This window comes from Papio anubis, chromosome 8, assembly GCF_008728515.1.
Source record: "Papio anubis isolate 15944 chromosome 8, Panubis1.0, whole genome shotgun sequence".
Classification (NCBI taxonomy): Eukaryota; Metazoa; Chordata; class Mammalia; order Primates; family Cercopithecidae; genus Papio; species Papio anubis.
The window spans coordinates 69,092,483-69,113,581 of NC_044983.1; the positions used below are offsets into that span (position 1 = coordinate 69,092,483).

Consider the following 21,099-nt stretch of genomic DNA (forward strand, 5'->3'; position numbering starts at 1 on the left):
GTATTCATGGATATATTGGCTCTAAGGATGACTTATCTAAGGATAAGCTGTGTCAGACAGCTCAAGAGTTAAGTCCTTTAGGTACTTGGGTCGTGAGAACTGATTAGCTGTGTTTGTTCCCGGAGCTCATCGCTCTCCTACAGACCTGACAGCTTTGGTGTAGTTCGATGTGGGCTGCCAGAGGGAGCCTATGCTTATTGCATTGGGTAAACTGAAGATCCTCTTCAGTGATCCTGCCTGAAGCAGTCCCTTGCCCCATCTGAGGGTCTAAACCTCAGGGGGCGAAGGCCTAGCAGAAGGAAAGGCCTATGCCCTTCAAAGGGAATGATTTAGGGCCCTCTGAGCCCTGGTGTCAGGCAGCAGGACTGTGTTTCCATCCAGTTTACCTTTGTGAGCTCCAGCTTTACAAATGTGCTGCTTTTTTCGCAAGGACTCAGGTTTATGTAACATAACCTATTTCCTCAAAGGGCACCCAGCCCTCCCAATACTGACGGACTTCCCCACATGGGAATCATTAAAAACAACCCTAGAGTTATTTCCTTATGTTGCTGTTTGTTTATTCTCCAGTCGCGTGTGAGTCAGCCAGATCATGATTTGTGGTGGTTTTGCTTGTGAAATCTTACATAATTATATTCCTATTGTCATGTTGAGTCGAGCAGTTAGACCATATAGTGTTTTCTCATTGCACAACGTTTGCAAATCAATAAGGAGAAAGCCTGAACAATGTGATGACGTTGGCCAGGAACCCGGCCCGAGTCACCCAGGAGGCGGCTCTGCAGTTTCGCAGGTACAGCCTATCCGTTCTCTAATCCCACTGCTGGGCAGGGTGACTAGGCCGGGTGGTGGCCTTTCGGATGGGTTTCACGGAGGTGATATTTAAAAGATGAGCGTGAGAGAACGAAAGAACAACAGCAGCGCTTCACACAGAAACCAACCACATTTTTACTGCATTTGCTCCACGCTGGATTCCAACATGCTGGCCCGGAGCGTGGCTGGCTGGAAGCAACTCCAACAGGTTTTTCCCTTCCCCGCCATGTACATTATTTATTTTTGATTCTACTCACTGTCCCAAGTCCAGAGACAGTTACAAAAAACACTCTTGATGCAAACCGTGAGTGGCTACAACACACGGATGGGGGTGGGCGCGATTCCCACAATGGGGAGTGGAATCCGGGAAAATGATATATAGGGGCAAGACGCCCCCTTACTTGCTAAGAGTATATGGAGCTCAAAACCCACAATTGCTTTGTTTTGTTTCTCAGTTCCTGGAGTATGTTGAAACTACTTGCTCCTAACATTAGTTCGTATTTTTCATCAAATATCTGACCTGATTTAAAGCATGTTTGTTTGCATACATCTTTTTTGTAGTGCACCGTATAGTTATTCCTACTGATATAGGATGAAGATTATAAATATCTGCATAAAAAGAGAAACCATGTGACTCTATATGAAGACAACCATCACATTCCACAGCACATCATTGGTTCATTTTCGAATTGTCAAGCATTATTTAAAATGAGAGAGAGAATATAACTGAACACAAGCACCACGACAAAACAATCGTAACAACAGAACCAAACCCAACTTCTCTATTATTAATCATGTTAAAATTTTAGCTTTGTTTCTAACACTTTTCTTTACTTGTTATTTTAAGCTCCAGTAGCAGGATCAGATTTCTGCTGCCTCTGGGCAAATGAGTTATGATCTGATCTCGAGTTCCAAGGGAAATGCTCAAAGTTTTATTTTCCCCCAGTTGAATAAACAGTACCATGTATATTATCTCTTGTGTTAGAATAGTGTTGTCTTCACATAAGACTCAAATAATGGTATTAGTCATTCATTTCCCTGAACACAGACACCCTCATGCGTGCTGACAGGTTTATAAGGATGCGGTGGCAGCCGCAGGTTCTGGGAGCTGCTAGACGGCCGAGTTTGATTTCTTGCAGTCCTGAGCGATGGAGCCCGGGGGTGCCTGGTTATTGTCCGCTTTCTCTCTCAGATGCTTGGCTTGTCTGAAAGATTAATACATTAACAAGAGCTGAAGGCCTGGGGTTGCACATCTTCAGACATGTTTATTAGCAGATGGCACAGAGGATTCAAAGGTCACCACAAAAGTGACATTTTAAAGTGAAACAACAATATTTATGTTCAGATAGTCTACTGATGAGATCATGTGGAAATGTTTTTGATTAAATTAACTTATAAATGGTTGCCGATCTATAGACAACTTAAAACGCCACGTCTGTTTACCAAATGTTTTCTTCTCACGCTCTCACCTTCTAGATATTAATGACCAAATGCTGTTTTTTCTTATTAATTTTTTTTTTGTAATGCTCATTTAACTGTAGGATCAGTATATCTGGTTTTTACTTTCTCGGTTGACTATTTTTATTTTCTTTTAAACCTAGAAATGTTATCTCCTGCATGTGCTCCGAGATCCTACCTGCTATTATTACTGCTTGGAAAGAGTTTGAATTCTACTGTATAAATATAACCGCTTTCCTTTTTTTCAGTATAAATTGAGTCTCTGGAGAGACCCCAAATTCAGTCTCTTTGATGAGACCTTCTGTTCACATCTCATTAAAACAAAGCTACGAACTGGATTTCAGAAATAATTATGATAGCTGCATTTTTGCCTTTGTAGCCCTTGGGAGTCACACTTTTGTGGCAACGTGTGCTGGTGTTGCATAGAAAACAATACGAAAAACCAAACACAGCCAAGGGGAGGGGCGCCTCCTCTCAACTTCTTTTTCTTTTCTCTCCGCTTTGCCCACAACTTAGCAGGAATGTGAGTGAAAACTTTTACCTCTGAAAATGGCTTAGCCAGACAATGCTCTACATTATGAAGTGAAAAACAATCTTTTGTAAGTTTTACAAGTCTCTACAGTCAGGACAATACACAAATATTTCCAACAAAGGCAAAGAGATGCAAAATCAATGATCAATTAGTAGGTTAAAACTTTCACAAAAATATTACAGGAGATGCGTATGGCCATATGTACTGGTTTTCATTTCTTTACATTTAATTATATTACTAATAATTGTGTAAGATGTAGATACTATTGTCTTGACTTTTTAAAACATTATTATCTATGCCTTATCTTTTGTACAGTTACAATTAAAAGTGTGAGAATACTGACGGGATTTACTCACTTTTCAAGAGAACCTTTTTCAATATTCATTGCTCCGTCGATTGGATCCAGTCCTTGTTCAGAAAATTGTTTCAAGGCACTTAAGGCTGCCTAAGAATGAAAACAAACACAGAGAGCCATTCACTGACTTCAGTGTAATGAACAAGTAACTGTGACAGAAAGCTGAGATAGAAAGACTCTCATTTTCATCAGTCTAAGTAAATTTTTTTTTTTGCATTGTTTAACAAAAGTACACTAGAAACTCTGCATGATCAGGCAGCAGCGTATATACATAACCAGAACTACGAGGGCTTTCAGTCTCCTGCCTTATCCCTTCTCCACAGTTTTGCAAAATCGTGATGTTTTATCTGCAAACATGGAAACACCTCGTATAAGCTTAAAATACTTCCATGGTGACTTTGCATAATTTCTCACGTTACTGAAACTACACATTCTCTTCCCTCGGGTGTGACATCCAAATTTTCCACCTTGAGTATTCTTTCCAAAGTGAGCATAAAGGTATTGTTTAAATTTATAGACATGTAGCCCCAGTCAAGGTACAGAATGTCCGCAGAGGAATGGACAGCAGGTTCTCGTGCAGACCAAGGGGATGGATGGTACGATGGGATCCTGAGAGGATGAGGATGGAGAGAAAGTTTGGGCTGGTCGTGCCCTGGGGAGGCAGGCCTGCTGGGCAGAGCCTCCGAGGTGTTGATAGGCTCGGGTGCGTGGGAAGCCGCAGGGTGTGAACAGGCTGGTGGAGCCTTGCTGGATAGCTGGGAGGCACCAAAAATGCCATGCTGATAAGATCTACATAACTTGTTGACACTCTTGTGCATGTTCCAAACTGTTATTTCTTTGAGTAAGAATTTGGGTCTACCTCCCCTCCCCCAAGCCCGACACTGCTGAGCGAGATTGGAAGGGCTCTGTTGAGTCTGAGATGGGTGTGAGCAGGCAGGGCTGTTTTCATCCTGGGGCATCCCGCTGGGTCACACTTGGGGCATCTGTGTCTTCTCAGCTGCCTTTGAAAACAAGCTAGTTCTTGGCGGTTTCCCAAACTTTTATCTGCCAGGAGCTCCTTTAGGGTAGCTAAGTGTATGATTTCCTTTAAATTTCTTTATTCAGAATATATTTTGGAGGTGTGATTTTTTTTTTTAGTTAATAGTCTTGTGAGGCTTACAGAAAACTTGGGCAGGTAGTACACAGAGTTCCCATATTCTTCCCTCCCCTAAATACAGTTTCCCCAATCATTAACATCTTGCATTGGTGTGGCACATTTGTTATAGCTGATAAACAAATATTGATAGCTTATCATTAACTGAAGTCCACAGTTTACATATGGGTTCACTCTGTGTGGTACATTCTATGGGTTTCAACAAATGTCTAATGGCATGTATCCACCATTAAAGTATTATACAAAATAGTTCCACAGCCCTAAAAATCCTCTGTGCCCCACTTATTCACCTCCCCCCATCCCCACCAGCCCCCTGGCAACCAGCAATCTTTTTACCATCGCTACAGTTTTGCCATATAGTAGTGGGGATCAGACAATGTCACCTTTTCAGATTGGCTTTTTCACTTAGCAATGTATATTTGAAGCTCCTCTATGTTTTTTTTTTTTTTTCTTTTGCGACTGAGTCTTGCTCTGTCACCCAGGCTGGAGTGCAGTGGCACAATCTGGGCTCACTGCAACCTCTGCCTACTGGGTTCAAGCGATTCTACTGCCTCAGCCTCCCAAGTAGCTGGGATTACAGGCGTGTACCACCACGCCCAGCTAATTTTTGTATTTTTAGTAGAGATGGGGCTTCACCATGTTGGCCATGCCATGTTGGCCACGTTGGTCTCGAACTCCTTACCTCAGGTGATCCACCCACCTCAGCGTCCCATAGTGCTGGGATACAGGCGTGAGCCACTGCACCTGGCCCCTCTGTCTTTTTGTGAATGATATGGCTTTTCATAAATGAGCTTCATAGCTCCTTTCTTTTTACTGCTGAATAATGTCCCATCGCATGGACGTACCACAGTTTGTTTGCCCATTCACTTATTGAAGGACATCTTGATTGTTTCCAGTTTTTGGCAATTATGAATAAAACTGCTATAAACATCCATGTGTGGGATTTAATGTGTAATATTCATAATACTTTTTTCTTTCTTCTCTCTTGTTTTTCTATTGTTGCTTTTTAATCACAACTCCTATATCCAAGCAGAAGTTGGCATGTGTCCTTTCTTTTTCTTTAGATTACTCCTTCCTTTCGAATCTTTAAACCGGGCTTCCTAGGTCAGAGGTGCTAATGTGAGTGCCCACACAGATCTGCAGCCGTGGCCCGGGCATCCCAAAACAGGCAGGATGTGGTGCTCAAGTCTCAGTAATCATCATAAGCTCTTTGGACCTGGAGCACTACAGGGAGAAGGTCAGTGATGCCACCCCATAGCTCCTGATCCTGGCCCATGCTCATGCTGGACAACAGCCAGGTGGGTTGTGGTGGGAGGTAGGCGTTAACTTCAGTGGGGTAGGAGCCGTGTGGCCATTTCCCTGGGTACTGTTATAGGTCGAATTGTGCTCTTCCCCCAAATTCATATGTTGAAGTCCTAACCCCCAATATCTCAGAATGTGGCCTTATTTAAAAATAGGGTTAGTACAGATGTAATTCATTAAGATGAGGTCACACTGGAGTAGGGTAGGTCCCTGATCCAATATAACTGGTATCCTTATAAAAAAAGAAAACTGGAACACAGACCCACACAGGGAGAATGCCATGTAAGATGATGGCAGGGGCTGGAGTGATGCCACAGCAGCCAAGAAACACCAAAGATTGCCAGCAAAGCACCCGAAGTGAGGAGAGGGGCCAGGAACAGATTCTCCCTCACAGCCTTCAGAAGGAACCAGCCCTGCCAGCACCTTGCTGTTGAACTTCTAGCCCCCAGAACTGTGAGACAATACACTTCTGTTGATGAAGCCACTCAATTTGTAGTACTTTATACAGCAGCTCCAGCAAACTATACAGGGACCTCATAGTTTCTCTTTAAGGATAGCGGAATCTCTCTCTCTCTCTCTCTCTCTCTCTCATTTCCCTGTATTATTTTTTGTTATAAAAATAGTTTTTTGTTACAGAAAAGTCAGAATATATAGACAAGCTAAAAGAATGTAAAAAATATCCACAATCCTGCTCACCATTCACAATTTGGCGCATGTCTTTCCATATCACTTGCTTTTGTTTTTTCTCTCTTTTTTTTGAGACGGAGTTTCACTCTGTCACCCAGGCTGGAGTGCAGTGGTGTGATCTTGACTCACTGCAACCTCCACCTCCTGGGTTCAAACAATTCTTGTACCTCAGCCTCCCGAGTACCTGGGATTACAGGTGTGAGCCACCATGCCCAGCTAATGTTTGTGCTTTTAGTAGATACAGGGTTGCAGGCTGGTCTTGAACTCCTGGCCTCAAGTGACCCACCCGCCTCAGCCTCCCAAAGTATTGGGATTACAGGCATGAGCCTCTGCCTCCAGCCTCCATATCACTTTCTATCCTCTCCCCATGTTGATCAAGTTATGATCTACAAACTTTAGCCTGGATCATATCTTAACACTGTAGGTAACCCGCTTTTTTTTTTCCATTGATAAATAATAATTGTACACATTCAAGGGGTATGTAACAATGTTGCAACACACATAATGCATAGTGATCAGATCAAGGTAATTAGTACATCCATCATCTCAAACATTTATCATTCCTTTTTGTTGGGTTCATACAATATTCTCCTTCTAGCTGTTTGAAACTATATAACATATTATTGTTAATTATAGTCATTCTACAGTGGTATAGAGCACTAGAACTTATTCCTCATATCTAGCTATAATTTTGTATCCTTTAATAAATTTCTCCCTATCCGTCTCTTCCCCCTACCCTTCCTAGCCTCTAATATCCTCTGCTCTACTTTTTACTTCTATAAGATAAACTTTTTTAGCTTCCACAAATGAGCAAGAACAAGTGGTGTTTAACTTTCTGTGCCCTGCTCATTTCACTTAATGTTCGCCCAGTTCCATCCACATGGCCATAAATGACAGGATTTCATTCTTTTTTATGGCTAAGCAGTATTCCATTGGGTACATATGTCCTGGCTTTTTGTCCACTCATCTGTTGTGTGCTCTTTTCATTGAATGTGTGCAGTTTTCTGTATCAACAGAAACATTTTGGTAGCATCATTTCTCATGACTGCACAGTATCCTGTCGACTTTATATGTCCTTGTAGGTTTAGCCAGTCCTACTGTTGGACATTTAGACCAGTTCAAATTTTTAAGCTGTGACCAACACTGCACCAAACTTCCTATTAGTTCAATCTTTGTGTATCATCTCAATACTTTCCTTATGATAAATTCCTAAAATTGCATTTCTGAGCCAAAGATGATGCCCATTTTTAAAGATTTTTTTTTTTTTTTTTTTTAAGACGGAGTTTCACTCTTGTTGCCCAGGCTGGAGTGCAATGGTGTGATCTTGGCTCACTGCAACCTCCGCCTCCTGGGTTCAAGCAATTCTCCTGCCTCAGCCTCCCGAGTAGCTGGTATTACAGGCGTGCACCACCATGCCAGGTTACTTTTGTGTTTTTAGTAGAGACAGGGTTTCTCCATGTTGGTCAGGCTGGTCTCAAACTCCTGACCTGAGGTGATCTGCCTGCCTCAGCTTCCCAAAGTGCTGGGATTACAGGTGTGAGCCACCGCGCCCAGCCTTAAAGATGTTAATATGAGCTCTCCATCCACCCTTGGAGAGGTCGTGCTGGCAGCAGCAGTGGGAGGAGGGTGTTACTCTAGGTGCTTCTGGAACTACCTCTCAGAACCATTTTGTGGGTCAGAGAAGCAAACCAGTTTTGTCATCTTTTGACCCCACCTTATTTTAATGTGTTCATCCTGGTTGTTGACTTTCTTCACTAGAGTTGGCTTTGTCTGAAGTTTTGCTGTTTTCAAAAATTAAACTCACCCTCAAAAGACTGAGGTTTGGACAGTTTTCCCCACCCTCCCTGCAAGAAAGGAATTCACAGAGGAATTTGACTCTCATGGAGCTTTGATTCAGTCACTCTCAGGTCCTTTTAAGTCCTGAAGTGCTGAGGCGGCTATGCTGAGGGCAGTGCACGTGCCCACGGGCTGTGTCCCTCAACCGGGGCCTGCTGTCCCACCTCACACATGCGCGTGGGGCACTGAAGGCCAGGCTCACTCACTTGTAGGATCCAAGGACCAATCCATGCCAGACCTTTTTCCAGATATTCCCAATTTCATGGAGTGGGCACATGAACTTGGAGTTTTTTGTATATTCAACAATTTGAACAAATGACCAGCTATTTTTTCTTCTGATCCATTAAAATGTGAATTATTGGCCTAAATTCTGAAATTTATGAATTTTTTCCAAAGTGGACAATTACATTTGAAATTTTATTATTTTTTGTAACATAATGATACATTATTTAACATTTTCTGTGATGAGAACATTTGAAATATACTCTCGGAGCAATATCGAAATGTACAGTACTCAACTATTAGCTATATTCACCACATTGTGCAGATGTCCAAAAAAATCAAACTTAATCCTTTTTATCTAACTGAGACTTGGTACCCTTTGACTACCATCTTCCCATTCCACCTCCCCCCAGCCTCTGTACCCACCCCTGTACTCTCTGCTTCTGTGAGTTCAATTGTTTTATATCCCACATGTAAGTGAGAACATGTGGTATTTGTCCATGTTTGGCATATTTCACTTAGCATAATGTTCTCCAGTTCTAGCCACGTTATTGCAGATGACATAATTTCTTCCTTTTTAAAAGCTGACTAGTATTCCATTGTGTCTATCTACCACATTTTCTTTATCCATTCATCCTTTAATGGACATTTAGGTTGATTCCACATCTTTGCTATTGTGAATATTGTTGCAATAAATATGAGGGTGCAAATATCTCTTGACATACAGATTTCAAACTTTTTAGGTAAATATCCAGATGTAGCAGTGCTGGATCCCAAAAGCACTATCACAGAGGGCTACTGAGAGCCAGGAAATGGAACTTTGCAATGCGATACTGCTGAATGGGGTTCCTAAGAGCTCTGGGGCTTCTCAGTCCTGTTTTATTCCTAGCAAGGGCAAAACAACAACTAAAAACAATTTTAAAAAAATCTTTCAAGACATCGTTTTTAGGCTACTTGTAGCCTGTTTTAACTAGGTACATTGGGAATACTTGGTTCTTAGTCTGGCCTGAATACCAGAACCAAATGACCTGCTTCGCCCAGTCCAGGACCCACAGCACCTGATCTCTTCCATCTGAAGAGAGCTGCATATTTGAGACAAAGGCCAGGTCTCAGGGAGCAGCTTCGGTGTTTTAGCTCTTGCAAAATCTCCTGGATGATTTTATCCACATGCCAGGCAGGTCCCCCGTGTGCTGTCAAAACGATCGTCATCCCTCCAAGAATGTCCTAGAGTCTGGAATGGCGGCGTGCTCTCTCACCTGATGCCATGAACGGATTTTCAGAATTCTTGCGTGACTGCTCTCCTCCACAGGTATGCTTAAAGGCTTCCAAGGGGCAGTCCCTCATCTACCTGATCAGATAACTCAACCCACATCTCACTGATAACCGTGAATACAATAGCTTATAAGTATGAGAGGGATTTCTTTTCAATTTATAAGAGGCAGTGGTGACCGATTTATCTTAACCTACGTAAACACTAATAGCTACCATTTGATGAACATCACCCCGCCATTGTCATGGGTCTGGCCCTTTACCTGCCATGACCTGAGTTATTATCACAGCCCTTGTGAGATAGTTCCTACCCATAAGGAAACAGAGGCTCAGAGGATTCAGTAACCTACTTAAGGTCACACAGCTAGTAAGCGGCAGAGCAGAGATTTGAAACCAACCTATACTCTTGCTCAGGTCTCTCTTTTTTTTTTTCTTTTTTGAGACAGAGTCTCACTCTGTTGCTCAGGCTGGAGTGCAGTGCTGCCATCACGGCTTGCTGCAGCCTACACCTCCCAAGCTCAAGCGATTCTCCCACTTCAGCCTCTCAAGTAGCTGGGACTACAGGCAGGCACCACCATATGTGGCTAATTTTTTTTTTTTTATTTTTAGTAGAGACAAAGTCCTGCTATGTCACCAGGCTGGTCTCAAACTCCCAAGCTCAAGCAATCTTCCCACCTCGGCTTTTCAAAGTGCTGGGATCACAGGTGTGGCTCATGTCTCTTTATTTCCACCAAATTTAGAACCACTCACATTCAACATACCCGATTTCAGCAGAGCTTCTTTTAATATTAATATTTCAAAATCACTCATTACCTCTTCCATACTCATTCGATTGTTTCTCACAAATAATTACTTGAGGTAAGCTCATAAAGTTATCTCCATTTTCTAGAAAAGGGGTGGATTGTTTTGCGGGGAGCACACAGTTTGCCGTCGGCAGTCCGCTCCCAGCCCTGGGTTGACTTCCGAAGCTTCACTTATAGCACTTCTGTAACACTTGCAATTTTGGCTAAAACTAAATGACTAGAGTAATTATTTTGTCACTTGGGTTTTGTTACCCAATGACCACAGACAAGACTGCTGGATTCTCCATTTCTTTACATTCTGAGTGTCTTGTTCCCTCCTCCATTTCTCTGAAAATTCTTTTTCATTTCTTACTTTCCTGTGGTTTCTGGCAGGAGGGAGAAGCCCCAGGGTTTAGCTGGGCTTGTGGCATGTAGGATGCTGCAGTGAGAAGAGGCACTGGGATTGCAAAGGTGAAGCGAACAAAAATCAAGGGTGAAGGGTTTAACTGTGATGTACAGACAGCAACAAGCTCAGTATGTTCAGGAAAACAGAGTGGGCAGGGCCTGCCGACCAGGTCCTCTCACAGGTATGGACAGAACCCTCAGAGCGGCTGCCTCCCTGCTCAACATGAGCTCAGGAATCAGGGCTCTCCTCCCACACTTCATTACTCCTTATTTTCCCAGAAACAACACTTTACAGATTAAAGAATGCTATGGAAAGAGATGGGTTTGCTTCTCTTGCCACAGGAAAACATCCACAATAGGATCATGCCAATACCTGTAAGAGCCACACTACCTTTAGCGAGACCCAAGTATATACTGAAGTCGGCAGGCAGAATGAACTTTTGCTATCAGATCGATGATTTCAAAGAACATATAATGCAGTGGCTTTGTGAACAAACACTAAAATTTAACAGTCCACAAAAATGTTTTACTGCATACCTCCAAACCTGTTCAGAAGAAGGTAAAATCAACAATATCCTCAGGCTGAAACTACTCTAACAGAATAAATTGTTAACTTGCTACAGGCCAGTTGCTTTAAAAATTCAAAACATTATAAATATGCTACATAATATCAAAAGACACTTTGGAGTGAACAAAAAATCAAATAACCTTCTTTTGGAAAACATACTTGAAGCCTGATTAAGAAGCAAGCTCTAAACTTTATGTTTACTGAGAGGGTAAATTGATAATGAGGTGTTTAAATCCTACCATCTGCAGTTCACTTTCAGCATGGACAATTTGCTGTGTAATAAGTGTAAACTAATATTGGGGAGTTGTGGGAAGGAGGCAAATCTGGGTTCCTTAATGAGGAACATCCTGAGTGATGCTCAAATCCAAGCTGTGTAACTTCCCACACGCCACGGATTAGAGAATTTCAAAGATACACTAACATAAGTATCCAGAACGCTCCATAAGTCTTTGGCCATAAACAAACGGACAACTAAATGATTTCATTTCCAAGGTCAGAAGATGTTTTCCTAGCAAATCAAAACAAACACATTTAGCATCTACTTGTATGTTACCATAGCCTACTAACTGGAATCTTAAATTCAGCTTTATGACAATATGCTCTGGGATTTAAAAAAAAGAAATAAAAGGCACATCTAAAGCAATAAATTTAGCTTTGTTTGAAGAAGAAAAATTAAAGAAGCATTTTAGAGAAGTGGATGACATTTACTTTCCTTATTCCTGTCTTTTCAGGTCAACACAGTCATTTGCATGTGACTGTGTGTGTGTGTCTGTGTGTGTGTCTGTCCCTTATAGGAAAGCATCTGCATAGATACAAGAAATATTTTGGTCCCCCAAAGATTTTACAACTGTTTTGTGAGTAAAGCCCCACAGGTTTTAGAACAGATGTCGCTACCATTTCATGTATTGCTTGTTTTGTACGTAGTTATAGCAATGCCAGAAACATGATGCCAATAAGATACTTTTCATGCCTATTTGTTGGCGTGGGTTTGCGCGTGCACGTGTGCGTGTGTGTGCGTGTGTACTCACAGAACGGAGGTGAGTCCAGTCATTTCTGTAATTTCTAACTTTCCTCTTGTCAATTAGCAATTTGCAAATATGTTGAAACCAGCCCTGCTTCCTTCTTCAGGATTAAACAGTTTGTAACGACAACGTAGCAGCATTTGGCCATTCTCTGAGAGATAACGGCAGTCTTCATTAGCAAAATATGGACTTATCCCCTTGTGACACGTAGTTCTTTGTGGAGTCTCTGAGCATTCATGCCCAATGGATCTTTTTATTTTCTCTTTTTCCATTTCAGTCTTTCCCCACCGAGGTCATATTCTGGTTCCCAGAAATAGACAAGTAGTTTCCATTAAAGTCGATGGTAACCAAACATGTCTAAATGTGGCCTTCATTTCTGAAGTATTCAAAGTTGGGTTTGTTTTGCCTTTTCTCCCTGAAAAGCTTGTTCATGTTGAACTCCTGGGAGCTGATCTAACGGCTAGATTCACCTCAGAATGCACACAGTAGTCATATATGCAGTTAATTAAATCCATGTCCTTTCACAAGGAAATGAGAGGTTTCAAATGTAAATGTCTTCATCTGCAGTTGAGTATTTTCCTAATTTCTCATCCCAACAATCTCTGATACTGAATCTTGTATTAAATCATCAAAATAACTGAAAAATCAGAAGGTTCTTCAATAAGCTTGAAAGTTTATTGCCCAAAGTATGTGATATTAATGTTTCTAAGTTATCCTTTTCTTTCTTTGAAAGATCTGTAATTAAATACCATGTCTCTTTTTATATGAAATAAGAGAAACCAAAAAGAGATTTGTACATTTCTAAACTTACCACGTTACAATAGGCTCTTTAGTCTATTACATTTCAGATGAATCAATGATATGACTCTTTTACATTAAAAAAGGATTATATTGAGCTTGAATTAACCCAGTTGCTGCCCTGTTTTCTAATAATTTCATTATAGCCTGCACTTTTTATTCATGCTTCCACAATCCTATCAGTTCAGGTAATTTCCATAAAATTGGTACTTTCTAAAATGGCTTACCCTCGGAACAAAGGAGTGTCTGCCTGCTAAGGTGATGGTTAGTCGTAAAAAAAATAGAGGAGTAGGTGGTCGGAGAGACACACAGATTTTAGACAGTTGCCTAAGATGAAGAACAGGTGTTTTAACTCTAGAATTTGGGGAATTCATTTAAAATTGAGCACTTAAATCACAGACCTAGCCACCACCTTTACATCTGCAGTCAGGCTCTTAGATAGGTGATGGTGTAGCTGCTAGCCTTGACAACAATGCAGAGTGGAAGTGACAGCAGGAGTAACTGCACAGAATCTGTTCTGTGCTTAGAACAAACGTTGAGTGCATTGTCCTCGCTACTAGGCCTTCCTCTAACCAGGCTGTTTTCCTCATATTATTCCTTTTCAAATTTCTGGGTTTTGTCCTTTATTTAATTTTTTTTTCTTTTTTTTTGGGCGGGGGACGGAGTCTTGCTCTGTTGCCACGCTGGAGTGCAGTGGTGCAATCTCGGCTAACTGGAACCTCCGCCTCCTGGGTTCAAGCGATTCTTCTGCCTCAGCCTTCTGAGTAGCTGGGACTACAGGCGTGCACCACCATGCCCAACTAAGTTTTTGTCTTTTCAGTAGAGACAGGGTTTCACCATGTTGGCCAGAATGGTCTCGATCTCCTGACCTTGTGATCCGTCCACCTCGGCCTCCCAAAGTGCTGGGATTAAAGGCGTGAGCCACCGTGCCCGGCCTTTTTTTTTTTTTTTTTAACAGAGTCTGCCTCTGTTGCCCAGGCTGGAGTGCAGTGGCATGATATCAGCCTCCCGAGTAGCTGGGATTACAGGTGTGCATCACTATGCCTGGGTAATTTTTGTGTTTTTAGTAAAGACGTGGTTTCGCCATGTTGGCCAGGCTGGTCTTGAGCTCCTGGGCTCAAGCGATCCATCCGCCCCAGCTGCCCAAAGTGTTGGGATTACAGGCGTTAGCCACTATGCCTGGCCTATTTAATTATTTTTTATTCTCTCTTGAGTCCCCTTTGTCACAGGGCTTACTGAAACAGAGCTGTGGGCACACCACCTGCTGCTGAGGCACGTGTCCACACGGCAGGCTCACTCTGTGTGGCGAGCAGAATCATAGCCCCCCAGATGCCCATGTCCTAATCCTCAGCGCCTGTGAACACGTTACTTCCCATGGAAAAAGGGACTCTGCACATGAGATGAAGGTACGAATGTTGACGTGGAAAGGTTAGCCTTGGGTTCTCCCGGGGTCCGCTGCAATGACACAAGTGCTTAAAATCAGAGAACATTTCCTGACTGTGGTCAGAGACAAAGATGTGGCTAGGGATAAAGGGTCCAAGAAAGGCCATGTTGCTGGTTTTGAAGATGGAGGAAGGGGGCTTTCAGCTTCTGGAGGCCACTCACATTCCTTGACTCAACACAAAGAATGTGAGTGGCCTCTAGAAGCTGAAAAAGGGAAGGAGGTGGATTCTCCCGTAGAATCTCCAAAAAGGCACTGCTGACTCCTGATTTTAGTCCAGTGAAATTCCTGTCTGACTTCTGGCCTACAGAACTCCAAGATCACATATTTGTGTTGTTTTAATCCACTAGGTCTGTGGCAATTTGTTAAGGCAGCAAGAGAAATCGAATACACTCTCCCTGTCACCTGAACAAGGAAGGGAGAGGGCTTCCTATGTGGACTCTGTTAGACTTGGATTAAAACTCCAGCTTTACTGCAGACCAGCTGTGTGTCCTTATGCAAGTCATTTTATCTCTCCGAGCCTCTTTTTCATCATGTGTAAGCTGAATCCGGTACATGAATGCATCGGATTATTTGAGAGGTAAATGCCTTGACCATAGTGGTGTTTAATAAATGAGGGCTTTCATTACACATCTTTCTCTCTTGAGTCCAACATCCAGTCATGAAATTCTTTACACTCCCTTTCTCACTCCATGTTAATCTAAGTTCAATTTCCTTTATATTTTTCCTCATTCCTTCAGCCCATTGCTGTCTCATTGGTCTTCCTAAGAGAACCCTATCATGAAGCCACTCTCTCAATCAAAAGCCATTAATAACTCCCACCCCTGGAATCACATTCCATATCTCTGGCCCAGCATTCAAGGCCCCTATTGGCTGGCCCCATTCTACCTCGTAACCTCATTGAGTGCCAGTCCATTTCCCAGAGTGTGAACCCCAAGCCAGGAGACCAGTCCCTAGCCTCAGGAACACCTGGCAGATGTCAGCGTTATCCACAAGCTCCCTGGCCAGCTGGTGTGGAGATGCCCCTGCTGGACCTTCTGCCCTGCTGAGGTTGGTCTGCCCACTGTCTCCACACCTTTGCCCCTGCAGTTTCTTCTGCTTCTCCAGGTGGACGTCCCTAATTTCCCGCCTATCTCCGTCTGGGTTCCTAACAGTGCTTGCCATTTGCCTCTCTAAACTGTGAGTCGCCTTTGATGTGTTTGCGTCTTGTCTCCCAGGTAGCTGGGAAATCCTTGGCTGGTGGGGCCCCTTCCCTCTTTGAAATCTCCACAGTGTGTCTACAGACCATCCTCAAAAAATATTCCTCAGCTGATGACCCATCCACTTCTATCTGAAGTGCCCCTGGGAAGACAGGTGCTCACAGACAGGGGTCTTATTCTGTTCTCTCTGTTCTCAGAGCCAGCATCTTGCCCCGGTTGGCTTTCCTCTCTGCAGGTAGCGCTCCATATTTCTCCCCGCCTCTGACACACCCCTCCACCCCACCTTTGGGCTCTGCAGCCAAAATGCAAGAGGATAAAAAGTCCCAGGATGCAGGACTGGGTTGTATCTATCTGTCTGAGAGAAATGTTCTTGCCCCAGAATTTACCTCCAAGGAATATAGAGAATAGTTACTGTCTTTCTAAGATGTCAGTCATTTGAGATCTCAATCATCCATCATCTTTGAGGTCTGAAACAAGTGTTTTGCCCTCTTCAGGCCAGTCTGGGGTCTGCAAAGGAGATGTCTGGGAAACCTTAACTGGGAGGACTCCACAATTGGGGTTTTGCCTAAGACCTTGGTGGTGGCATATCCTGAACCAGAGGGACCCGAGCGGAGCACCTCTCACCCGAGAGGAGCCTGGCTCTGCAGGGCAATCATGGCTGAGTTCTGCCTCTACCCCTCACCCCTCACCGCTGGGAAGGTCCCTTTGAGATGTCTTGGTTCTTTGATATTCAACTGCAACAAAAATGTGAAGCATTCCTGCTGAACATGGGCACAGACAGCTCTACTTAGGAATTTCATTTTGGTTTGAGTAAGCAATTGATAAAACCTTACATTACGGTTATTTCATCACTTTTGCTGCACTTAGCATATTCCCGGATTGCATGTGGGAGGGCTGGGGAGAGGGGGTGATGGTCAAACAAGATAACCTTTGAAGTTCTGTTTAATTCTGAATATTGGTTTTATTGAAATAGAGGCCCAGCATAAAAGATGGTAAAGGCAGGTTCTCTCAGTGGGTGAGGGATGCAGTGAGCCTCATGTTTTTCCTGGGACATATGGTGGCCATCCTAGTGGTGGGATGACAGCAAAGACGGAGCCAGAACAGACCTTAGCTCTGTTCCACATGTGTCTCCTTAACCTCTTACAACGGATTTTACACATATATTTATCTATTTATATTTTTCAACGTTTAAAAATAAAAGTTCTAAATCTTTGCAAAAGTACAAAGGATAATAATACACTGAAGCTCCCTCATCCATCACCCAGATGAATTATCAGTATTTTGCCAATCTTTTATTTATTTATTTATTTATTTATTTATTTAGAGACAGAGTCTCACTCTGTCGCCCAGGCTGGAGTGCAGTGGCGCGATCTCGGCTCACTGCAACCTCCACCTCTTGGGTTCAAGCGATTCTCCTGCTTCTGCTTCCCGAGTAGCTGGGATTACAGGCATGCACCACCACACCCAGCTGATTTTTATATTTTCAGTAGAGACAGGTTTTCACCATGTTGGCTGGGCTGGTCTCAAACTCCTGACCTCAGGTGGTGTGCCCACCTTGGCCTCCCAAAGTGCTGGGAATACAGGTGTGAGCCACCGTGCCCAGCCTATTTTGCCAATCTTGTTTCAGGTGTCTCACTCCATGTTTTTCCTGTAATATTCCAAATCAAATATCAGGTAAAGATACATGCCATTAACATACTTAACAATATTAATTCTAAATCCTTTATATCATCTAAATACCTATGTGAACATTTCCTTGATAGTCTCGACAATGTCCTTTAAAGTCAGTTTTTGAATCTACATCCTGACAGTTCACACACTGTATTTGATTGATCCTTTAAGATCTAGGAGTCCTGTGGTGTGCAGGATAATGGCCCCCAAAGATGCCCAAGTCCTAATCCATGTCACCTGTGATATGTTACTTTATCTGGCAAGGGGACTTTGCAGATAGCATCAGGTTAAGGACCTGGAGATGGGACAAGTAGCCAGGATTACCCAGGTGGGCCCAATCTAATCACACAAGTGCTTAAAATTAAAGAACCTTTCCCAGCTGAAGGCAGAGATAGAGACATGATGATCGGAGAAGGGTGTGAGGGGTGGGTCATTACTGGCGCTGAACACGGAGGAAGGGGCCATGAACCCAGGAATGCGGTGGCCACTAGAAGCTGGAAAGGCAAGGAGATGGCTTCTCCCCTAGAGCCTCCAGAAAGGAACTCAGCCCTGGGGACACCTCAATAGCTCCAGTGAGCCCATGGGAGACTTCTGACCTCCAGAACTGCAAGATCACACATTGGTGTTAGTTTAAACCACCACATTTGTGGCAATTTGTCACCACAGCCATGGAAAAATGAATATACATCTTTTAAAGGGGGACTGAAAGTCACAGTGAGGTGTAAGGTTGGTGTTGGGCCCAGGGAAAGGTGAGGGTCTGGCTGAGATGCCTGGGGAGGGGAGGCTGGGCCTGAGAAGAGAGGCCTAGGTGCCAGGGGGCCCTTAGTTGCCTCTGGCCACTCCCGACAGACCAGTCAGGCAAGAAGAGAAGAGCCTGCCCTCCTGCTGCAGCGGCCTCTTCACAGCAGGATCGGGCCGCCTCCCACCTACACCCTTCAGCAGCCTCCCCTGCCCTTGGAAGGCGATCACACCTCTTCCGAGGGCCCCCGCACCATGACCCCTTCACTCCTCTGCTCTGTGCTGGGCTCTTCTGTCCCTCTGCTGGGACAAGCTCCTTCCTGCCTCAGGGATTCCCGCTGGCTGGTCCCTCCGGCCATCCCTTCTCCACGGGCTGCTCATCAGCTCCAGGTCTCAGCTCCAGGGAGGCCTCCCCGACCGCTCTGTCTGGCGTGTGCCCCCCAACAAATCACAGGACTGTGCTTATTTCCCTCATGGCACTGGTCTCGGTCTGTCATTATTTCCTTGAAGGACGGGCCTGGCCTGTCTGACTCACCACTGGGGTATGGACACGCATTCAACAAATACTCATGGAGAACCAGGCACCACGCCGGGCGCTAACAGACAGTCACCACCTTTCCATGGCATGCGTCCCAGCAGGGAGACAGGCAGGACAGCAATGGCAGTGGAACCAGATGACTGTGAGGAAACGACATACAGCAATGACACCAAGAGGTGGTGCTCAAGTCGCCCTGGAGGAAATGGAGGTGTCCCAGAGAGGCAGCATTTGGGGTGAGCCACAGGGAGCTGGGGCACGAAGCCACTCAGATTGGCTGCAGCCACCAGGCCGAGTGGGAATCGAGGGCGCAGTGAGTGTCCCCGGCAGTTTCAAAGCCGTGGTGTAGTAAAGGGCAGTGCCTTATTCTGGGGAAGGCTGGGCCAAACCCAAGGAGTGGAAGCTGCAGGCAAACGGATTCGGGCTCAAAACAGGAAGGAACCTTGTGTCCAGAGAGGGCAGCTAGATGTTAAGACTGGGTGACGCCCACTGCCTTGGGCCAAATGTCAGATGGGAGGCAGGTAGCTGTGTAGGCCTCTCATCTTTCAGGCTCCCTGATACTCAGAGGTAGTCCCGCTCAGGGAGACAAAGCCACACAGGTCAACAGCACCAGCAAACTTGCAACGTGAGAAGGGCTATCGGAGAGAGGGCGTTTAGAACTACCTAATGTGCGGGGAGCTTGGTTTGCTGGTAAAAGCTGTCTTCCCTCCCACTGTAAGGAGACACATTTGGACCTGAGCTTCACCACTGGTCATGTGAGAAAGCCTCTATACCTGGTTCCTCAACGTCTCCGTTTAGAAGATTGCATCAGCAAAACCATCCTACCATGGGGATTAACTGATGGATGTGTCTGGACTTCCTGGGGGGTTCTCCATGGACAGTATTGTGCTGGTAAATATTTAACAACTGACTCTTGGTGGGGGGAAAATCCCTAAGTGTAGCATCTGTTGACACCTCCACCCTGGCTGATATGCAGCTGGGAAGACGTGTGCACAGCTGGCACCGTGAGCTGGCAGGAGCTGCTCCAGCACCCCCATTGCATGCAAAAGTCAAGCACCATCTCCAGCTCCCTGAATCTTGTATGGAGGCAGGACAGCAAGCTGGTTAAGAGGCTGAGATTTGATCGGGCGTGGTGGCTCCGCCTGTAATCCCAACACTTTGGGAGGCTGAGGCGGGCAGATCACTTGAGGTGAGGAGTTCGAGACCAGCCTGGCCAACATGGTGAAACCCCGGCTCTACTGCAAAATACAAAGATTAACCTCACATGGTGGTGAATGCCTGTAATCCCAGCTACTCAAGAACTTAAGGCAGGAGAATTGCTTGAACCCGGGAGGTGGAGGCTGCAGTGACAGGGGTGGGAAAGAGGCTGAGATTGGCAGCTGAACAAACTTGGGCTCAATGAGCAGCTCCAACTCTTACCAATCATATGACCTTGAGCTAGTACAAATCTCAGTTAGTAAATAGGAAAGCATCTTCTGCTGATGAAGCCTTCATTCTAAGGACTTGCCATCTCCTAACTCACTTAATCTTCACAGTAACCACAAGTTGGTTTGACTCTCATTCGCAGTTAAAGACGAGGAGACGGAGACGTAGAGGAAGTCATTTGTACAAGGCCACATGACTTGCTCCTGATAGATCTGGATTGTGGACTCAGGCAGCCTGGTTCTGGAGCTGAATTCTGAACTACCTATATCATCCCACCTCAGTCCAGTGAGAGAATGTGTCACCTGAGTGCTCAAGATACAGCACCAGCCTGGCCAAGTCCAGGAGCCTCTTAAGAGCGAAGCTCAGGGTGCAAGACCTGAAAGGGTGTTAATCAGCCGCTTCCATTTTTTTCTTAATATGGGAAGACTAGGTTTTGCTTGGCTTCTGGAAACCACTGTCATCTTGCTTTTCCTCCTACTTTAGCTCTTAGTCTCCTCTGCCGCTGGCTTTTCCTTCTTCCTGACTTTTCAAGCCCATCCTTGGACCTCTTATCTTCTCTATCAAAATTTTCTCCCTAGATGATTTTACTGAGGCCAATGGTTTAAATCCCTTATAAATACTGATAGCTCTAAATCCCTATCTTTAGCCTGACCTCCTGCCCTAGAATTCACATGTTGAACTGCCTAGTGGATTTCTCCACTTAGATGTCTAATAAGCATTTCAAACCTGCCCGAAATGAAACTTGATGACCACCCCCAAACCACTCTTCCCCGAGGAAATGGTGTCCCTGTTCCACCAGTTGCTCAGGCAAAAACCCTAGCAATCAGCCTCACTTGCTTCCATTGTCTCTCATCTCCCACATCAAACCCATTAGCAAGTTCTGTTGGTTCTTTT

At 44.4% G+C, this 21,099-nt stretch overlaps 1 protein-coding gene across 2 annotated transcripts in view; it reads right to left on the minus strand.

Moving 5' to 3' along the window:
* Positions 1–918: 918 nt before the first annotated feature.
* STAU2 (staufen double-stranded RNA binding protein 2) overlaps positions 919–21,099 on the minus strand; it is a 333,041-nt gene continuing 312,860 nt past the window's right edge. The window contains exons 15-16 of one of the 2 annotated variants that reach the window (XM_031669627.1): positions 3,154–3,242; positions 919–2,012 (exon numbers count right to left, since the gene is read on the minus strand). In XM_031669627.1, coding sequence (XP_031525487.1) covers positions 1,919–2,012; positions 3,154–3,242 — 183 coding nt within the window. In that variant the 3' untranslated portion in view covers positions 919–1,918. The remainder of the gene's footprint in view (positions 2,013–3,153; positions 3,243–21,099) is intronic. The other variant, XM_031669631.1, reaches the window with a different exon arrangement.